Consider the following 8421-nt stretch of genomic DNA (forward strand, 5'->3'; position numbering starts at 1 on the left):
ATGATTCTTCCTCAGGAGCTTTTTTCACACTACTGGCTCTGTCAGGTCCGTCTTTTTTAGGATTCATTTATAGTCTAAAATTTCCCTTTTTTGTAATTTTATTATGGTCTTTGTTTGTCTTTTTTTTTTATTTTGTCGTTCTTATAAAGCGCCTTGTGAGCTTACCTTGAGAGACGCTATATACAAATATTTTTTCTTCTGCCTAGTGGTATGCAAGCACATTACAGCGGTACTTGGACACAGTTCATATTTCATTTCCCAGATGATGGCGTTCAGTGATTCGACCGCATTTGCTAAACCTTACTTAAAAATCAAAACAAAACAAAAACATTGGACTGTGATCTGTATTGCTTAATTAATTCACAAATGAATAAACCCACAGCTTTTATCAGTGATAATGGCAAAAAAAATCCTAAACCACAACTACATGAAAAAAATCAGAACAGGACAACCGCACGATGCTGCGCTACTGAGAGAGGGCGTGAAACCTCGTTCACACTGAATACAGAACGCATGCAGAAGTGCTAAGTGTCTATGACTACGTTTACATGCAGCCAATATCCGGGTTATGATCGGGTTAAGGTCGGTATTCTGGTTTCTGAGTTGATCAGAATAACCCGTTTACAAGCATAGATAGAAAGAGTTACCCCTAACTTGCATAACCCGATTTAAATGCGGACGTTGGGGTAGCGTCAGGACGTATGGACTACGTCCAGACGCAATATGCCTCATTTCAGGTTCTTCTTGTTCCGGTATCCGTGAAAACAACAACATGTTTCCCAGTTCGGAAGAGATAGCGACCGCGTTTGTTTGCGCTTTAGTTTCCTCGTCACTCCAAAAGTGTGGTGCTGTGCCGCGACTCGCCATGTTGCTCCCAACTTGTTGTTTACTTCCGGTGTTCTGGCGCATACAAGACGTCTCGCTACTCAAAAGACCAAGATTCCTTGCGAACAGAGCACGCGCAGAACACACGCTTTGATGGGGATATCCCGATATGCGTTTACATGACCAAACATTCGGGTTAGAAAAGGGTTACCCCATGTGTAGTAACCGGGTTTTTGGGCGGTGTTTACATGGACCTGCGGAACCGGGTTATTGTGAATATTCGGGTTTTAAAAGGGTAACTGGCTGCATGTAAACGCACTGTGCGATTAATCGTCCACCAGCAGTGATTAGTTGTGTCATCAGAAATAAAGGGAATGTGGTTAGTTTTCATGCTGAGCTGTTTCTTGGAGTGCTATGACTCAATCATGACAAAGTTTGAGTTAAAAAAATATAACCGGTTTATTACAATCTAGTCCATGTTAATACAAGCATCAGTACACCGGTGGAGAAACATGCAGCCCAAAAGTGGTTCTGTCTTTCCAGCATCTGTCCACTGCTTATAACTCTGCAACAGCATCTCTAAAAACTCTGGTACAGGTACATTCCTAAGCCTGCTTAGAATAGCAAAATGCTATTGTAGGAGAATGGAGTCTCCACAGAGCCGCCTTGTAATTTATGACTTCTTGACAACAGTCCCAGCTGTCTCTCCATAGCCTTTACGGTGGGATTTCTTCTTAGGGGCTCCAAAAGAATAAAGACACATTCTTTTTAAGCTGCAGTTATTACAACATTGTATGCTATTATTTTATATACAGATAAATTGTTTAAAGCAGACGCCACAGGTATCTAACAGCTTTAAATTGCAGTGGGTTATGTACTACAACCACCATGTGTCTGTTATCTTGTCTGTGTCTTAAATACAGGAGGGTACAACAGTTTTTTCTTAATCTTTAAGTAATATTTTTCAGAATTCATGAATGAACATCTCAAATGTTTGGGTAAGGTCTGAGTTTAAAAGACAAAGGAGATTTGAAAAAGAAAATCGAAAGAGGTGGCTCAAGGACAGAGTATGGACTTGATCAATGATAGTTGAGCAGAGGTACAAGACTAATATTAAGGTTGTAAAAAAACTAAATGGTAAATGGCCTGTATTTGATTTAGCGCCTTCTAGAGTCCTGGAACCCCCCAAGGCGCTTGACAACACAATCAGTCATTCACCCATTCACACACATATTCATACACCGGCGGGAATGAGCTACGATGTAGCCACAGCTGTCCTGGGGCGCACTGACAGAGGCGAGGCTGCCGAGCAGGGATGCCACCGGTCCCTCCGACCACCACCAGCAGGCAACATGGGTTAAGCGTCTTGCCCAAGGACACAGTGACAGACTGAGCGAGGCTCGAACCTGCAACCTTCCGAATACGGGGTGAGCACTTAACTCATTCACTACCAGCCGTTTCCTGATCACTAACGCCCTTCGCTGCCAGCGTTTCTCACAGTTTTTACAGTTTTTTAAGAGTCACAGAACGTTGCGCGCTAGCATAATGTCGATGCCAAAACAACCAAAACAAAGAGGAGACTCACCTCTTACATCAGGAAGAGTCGGCGTGTTTCGAGCGTTATCCGTTCTTTCATAATCCGTTGTCGAATTATGATCGGCAGACACTTTTCCGGTTCGCGCCTCACTTTTTTTACAGGAACGGCCCAAAACGATCTCCTAACACATGGATGTGTTGCTTCCTGATCATGTGATCTGTGACGTATGCGGATGAAGATCGGCTTCAGGGCTGAGATGTTTGTTCTCTCAGCGTGGGGGCTCGTTCCGATGCTCAAACAGTAAAAAAATGCAAATGACATCGGCAGTGAACGGTTGGATCTAAAATGACGACTTTAGTCGTCAATGGCAGTGAATGAGTTAACTCCTGTGCCACCGTCGCCATCTTTTGGAAGTACTGTTGTTAAATAAATCCCTCGAGTCTTCTGTGGATGCTTGTATGTCTCTTTAAATTTGTCTTTCGGCTAAATCTTTGTCCACACAGCTCACAGGCAAAGGCCTCTCCCCTGTGTGGACTCTCATGTGTCTGTTTAAATTATGTTTACGGGTATATGTTTGTCCACAGAGCTCACAGGCAAAAGGCTTCTCTCCTGTGTGGACTCTCATGTGACCATTTAAATATGCCTTACGGCTAAATCTTTGCCCACAGACGTCACAGGCAAAAGGCTTCTCTCCTGTGTGGACTGTTATGTGTTTGTTTAAAACATTTTTATGGCCAAATCTTTTCCCACAAAGCTCACAGGCAAAAGGCTTCTCTCCTGTGTGGACTCGCATGTGTGTTTTTAAACTATGTTTACGGCTAAATTTTTTCCCACAGAGCTTACAGGCAAAAGGCTTATCCCCGGTGTGGCCTTTCATATGATAGGTTAATTTGGACTTTAGGCTAAATCTTTTTCCACAGTCCTCATACCTTATTGATTTTGGTTGTTTCTGGACTTTTCTGCATGAGCCTCCACGTTGCTTCTCTTTCACACATTTTGTATTAACCGAACACTCTGACGACTTTACTGCTGAATGACTTGTCACTCTCACATGTTCCTGAAGAGACCACTTGTGGAGGAACCGTATACCACACACAGGGCAGCTAAATGATTTGTTGATGGTCTTAATATCTGACTCCGAAGACTTGTTCTCATTACAGCCATGGTCTCCGTTTCCAGTTTCAGGCCCAGAGTCTGAACGCTCAGAATCTAGATTCACATCATCTTCATCTTCTCCACTAACTTCAATCTCTGAAGAATCGGATGTCTTTTCATTAGGGTCCAGATTTAGGTTCTTGATAGTTTCGGCTCCTCCACCAACTTTTGCTGTCATCTGCCCAGCCAAGCTGCTGGTTGGGACACCTCCGTCTTTCATTTGATGGTTGTGGAAATGTAAGAGCAGAGGTTTCTCATCCGTCTCTTCTCTCTTCCTTGAAACTGCAGCGAACCAAGCAGAAATATATAAAAGAAAAATATTCAGTAAAAAGACAAGACAAAAGACTTAGGGGTGTTTTTGCAATCGGTAATATACATAACAAATGTTGGTAAACACATTACTATTTATGGTAATGCATTACTTTAACAAATAACTATGAATCTAATGAGTTGCTTTTAAGTCCAGACATCACTATGCGATTGGTAGAAGGAAAAAAACGTGATCTGCAAATTCTGATTAGCGCCTCTCAGAGCCGGTCAAACCAACCATCCGTCGCTGCTACTGTGGAGCCTAGAGATACTCTGGCAGCAGCATCGCATCGGCCCCTCACTTCCTTTCCCAGGGCTTTATATGCCTGGTGGCCCACCAGGCTTTGCTTGGCCACCTGCCAGGCTAAGTGTGATGCCCCGCCCCCCTCCCCGCCCCTACTGTGTCTGCTGACACGAACGGCGCAACGAAACTAGAGCCCTCCATCAGCTGATACTGGTGAGAAACAGCAGTGGAGTGTGTGCAAACCCCCCCCCCCCCCTCAGGTCAGCAGTCTTACCCATGATTGCTGTTTTGAGTAATGAGTAATGCTCGTTTAGAGAACCTTTTCATGATATGCAAATTTTTTGAGATAGGAATTTTGGGTTTTCATGAGCTGTATTCCAAAATCATAAATTCAATTCAAGTTTATTTATATAGCGCCAAATCACGACAAGAGTCATCTCAAGGCACTTCACTTAGTAAACATTCCAATACAGGTCAATTCATTAAGCCAATCAGAAAAAAGTTTCCTATACAAGGAACCCAGCAAATTGCATCGAGTCACTGACTAGTATCAGTGACTATACAGCAATCCTCATACCAAGCAAGCATAAAGCGACAGTGGAAAACTCCCTTTTAACAGGAAGAAACCTCCAGAGGATCCTGGCTCAGTATAAGCAGCCATCCTCCACGACTCACTGGGGATCGAGAAGACAGAGAACGCACGCGCACGCACGCTCTCTCTCTCTCTCACACACACACACACACACACCAAGTAATGTTTCTATGGTTACATTGTGATTTTTTAATAAATATTCTATTTGGTGAGAGATAAGATTTTTTTGTATTTATCCTAGTGAATCTATAATTAAACGGATAAACTAGTAGTAGCACATTCAATGACAAAAAGAGTAAAATGTTATCATCAGGAGAGGAAGAATGTTTTAATGGTTAGTAACAGTGTTCAAGACGATGGCCCCCTCCATGAGGCCACCACAGCTCAACAGAACATCATTGTAGCTTCTTCTGGGGAGAAAAACACTTAGAGAAAAAATAAAGTTAACAGGTGAAATTGCAGTAAATAGTACAGTTAAAGAGCAGATTGTAGAAGAAAGTAGTAGAGTGTGGAAAGTGGTCAGTGTGTCCTCCAGCAGTCTAAGCCTATAGCAGCATAACTACAGAGATAACTCTGGATAACTTAGCCTTTTAGATAAAGGCATGTTGGAGGCAGGGCAAGGGAGAGACGTCTTTAACGACTGTACACTCCTCCATCAATATTAGAAACAATAAAAGGCTTTAACTACTTCAGTTGTGTGTAATGAATCTAATATATATGAAAGTCTAATGTTTATCAGTACATTACAGACAATAATGAACTTCATAACAATATGCTAATTTTTTAGAAGGACATATACAGTCATACACAGACACAGTTACACACTCCCTCCCTCATGCTCACACATACACATACAACCTAAAACTTACAAAAATGCATGCCGGACGGACACCCACTCATGCTCCCCATACATTCCCTCTGGTCCCAGTACTGCTGCACAAGGAGTACAACCATTACCGGTTCCCAGAGTTTGACCCTTTCTGCTGGGGTGCTGATGAGCAGGCTACCCCGCCCAACGCTGAGCAAAGCAACCCACCAGCACAGACCCCAACCAGATGGCAAGATACCCCTCCTAGCATCACGCCCCGGGAAGCCAAGCGACAACAGAGGTGTGCCAAGACCCATAGTCTCCCTCCGCCTGCTCCAATATAGTGTTAGTGCATGTTGATGAGGTGTATTCCATGGCTGTGGTGAGCGGGCAGTGCAGGCATCGTCTGGCCTATGCCAGCTGATGCCACCACACCACCCCACTTCCACCCACAGCCCTTTGTGTCTAAGTGCAGTTTAAAATTGGAAGTGGGCACCGGCACTCGGGATGAGGCTGAGAAATCCCCCTGCCAAATGCCGTTGGCCCTAAGTGTGTGTTTGCATGGAATGTCATTGGTGGAAGTGTTTAAGGTACAAATAAAACTGGGGGGCAGGTTACCACAGGAATGCGGAAATGGGGTCCATACCCGCACCCCCTGACTTGTCCACCCCCCAAGGTCCTATGTGCAAGTTTGTGTGATGATGTGAGGGAGCAGGAGGAGAGAAATGTGTGGGGATGGAGAGGAATGGCTGGTTGGCCTAAGCCCTCCAGGGAGCCAGCTCTCCCACTGGCCCCAATAGGCACCTTTGTTGCCAAAATGCCACCCAGGGCATGGAGACCCCAGCCCATCTTGCCAGGGCCCAAAGCAGCAGCATCGCTGAGCCCCACAGAGTCCGAGGGCACCAACTCAGCCCCACCCCAGCAGAATAGCTACTCCCATCCCTTTATTTGCACAACTTCCAGAATACCCACACTACCACCCGTCAAGTCTGGCGGTTTTAACTGGTTTTTAAATGGTTTTAATCCTTTTCGGTTTTAACCGTTTTTTTTTGTCTACCACTGTGAGCTTTTTATTTTATTTTATTTTTTACTTTTTAAATAACTTTTTGGAGCTCGACTGCTGTGTGTTTTTACCTGCGGTCTACTTTCACCTGCCTCATGCCTCTCACCTGCAGCCCTGGGTGTGTCGGCTGTGTGAGGCTGAGCCAGAAAATTGTAGAGCTGGAGAAGAGGATCTCCATGCTCCACCAAATCCAGGACCATGAGCGCGACGTGGACACCATTTTCTCCCGGACCTTCGCCACCACTGATGGGGCTCAGCTGGCGGATGCTGTTTCATGCCAGCCCGGAGCAAATTCCATCTCCAGTTCTCCAAGCAGGCTCGGAGTGCCGGGGGCCAGCACAGCATTCGCGGCGGAGGAGGAGCGCTGGTTCCAGCTGGGGGCAAAGCCGAAAGCCCCCCTCAGCTCCACTCCCTTGCTCCAGGGTGTATGGGTCAAGGTTGGGTCCGGCCAAGGCGGGGGTACGCGGGGCGGCGGCCGCCGATCTCCTCCACCTGGCCTAACCTTGTCCAACCGTTTCGGCGCCTTGGAGTTGAATTTTCCTCCTCTGCCAGCCCCTGGCCGTGACTTTAAAGGACCCTCCCAGCCGCTGCGGGACCAGCTGCACGGCAGCGGCCATCCACATCGCACAACCCCCCAGACTGAAGCTGGGACCCACCACGGAGCGCTGACTTCTTATCGCTGCAGGCCTGGGGGAGCTCAGCCCATCACTCAGCAGGTCCCGGAAGGGTCCTCTGCCCAGCTTCAACCAACTACCACACCCACACTGCCACCGCCACCACCAACCACTCTCATCGTTGGGGACTCCATCATCCGTAATGTAAGGATGAGAGGAGCCCTGACCTTCTGTTACCCCGGAGCTACAGTGTTGGACATTGCAGGACACATCCCAGACCTCATCCAGAAGCACACAACAGTGAGTAGAATCATCATCCACGCCGGTACCAATGACATCCGTAAGCAGCAGTCAGAGCTCCTCAAGCGTGATTTTATTCACCTTTTTAATCTTTTAAGAACTATGCACCTGTCTGTTTTTATCTCTGGCCCCACTCCCACCATGGGCAGAGGAATCGGCCATTTTAGCAGACTTTTATCATTAAACACCTGGCTTTCCTCTGCCACCGTGATCCGTAATGTTGGTTTTATAGACAATTTTAACATTTTCTGGGGCAGGAGACACTTGTTTGGAGCGGATGGGCTTCACCTAAATAGACAGGGGACCCGTACTCTAACCATGAGCCTGGCTTGTCCACGACCCCCCCCCCCCCCCCCCCGTCTACTCCACTGGCCTCATCTGCTCCCACTTCCTGATGTGTAGCTGGTCCCTGCTCCTACCAACCCAGCCCTGATTTTAACAGTAAATCACATATCGGACTTGGACCTTGCCGTACCTCATTCATACCTGTTATTATCAGCAGAGAGCGGACAAACAACCATAAACCAAACAAAAGCAACCCCAATAATCTAAAACAGTTACCAAAAGTCCAACCTTCAGTTAATACAGTCACTCCTTCACCGGTTACTATTAATATGGCTCTTTTAAATGTTCGTTCTCTGCTGAACAAAACGTTTTTAATAAATGACCTGATTTTAGATCGTAATCTTCACTGTCTGCTTTTAACAGAAACATGGCTGAGTTCAGATGCACCTGTTGTTCTCACAGAGGCTTCTCAGCCAGATTTTAATTTTAATTTTTCAACGAGGAGTAGCAAAAGGGTAGGCGGTACTGCTTTTATTAGTTCATCAATACTTTCTGCCAAACCAGTTTTATTTGATAATTTTACCACTTTTGAATATACAGCAGCAGTTTTTACCTCTCCTCAGATTTTATGTGTCACAGTTTATCGGCCTCCTAAGCAGAGTGCCATTTTTATTCAAGAATTTTCAGAG

The 8421-nt window shown here is 45.7% G+C and overlaps 1 protein-coding gene across 1 annotated transcript in view; it reads right to left on the bottom strand.

Moving 5' to 3' along the window:
• Positions 1-1265: 1265 nt before the first annotated feature.
• Positions 1266-8421, bottom strand: part of LOC129154584 (zinc finger protein 260-like) — a 22210-nt gene continuing 15054 nt past the window's right edge. The window contains exon 3 of the mRNA XM_054734372.2: positions 1266-3799. Within this exon, the coding sequence (XP_054590347.2) occupies positions 2829-3799 (971 nt within the window). The 3' untranslated portion in view covers positions 1266-2828. The remainder of the gene's footprint in view (positions 3800-8421) is intronic.

Source organism: Nothobranchius furzeri, chromosome 2, assembly GCF_043380555.1.
Source record: "Nothobranchius furzeri strain GRZ-AD chromosome 2, NfurGRZ-RIMD1, whole genome shotgun sequence".
NCBI classification, from domain to species: Eukaryota; Metazoa; Chordata; class Actinopteri; order Cyprinodontiformes; family Nothobranchiidae; genus Nothobranchius; species Nothobranchius furzeri.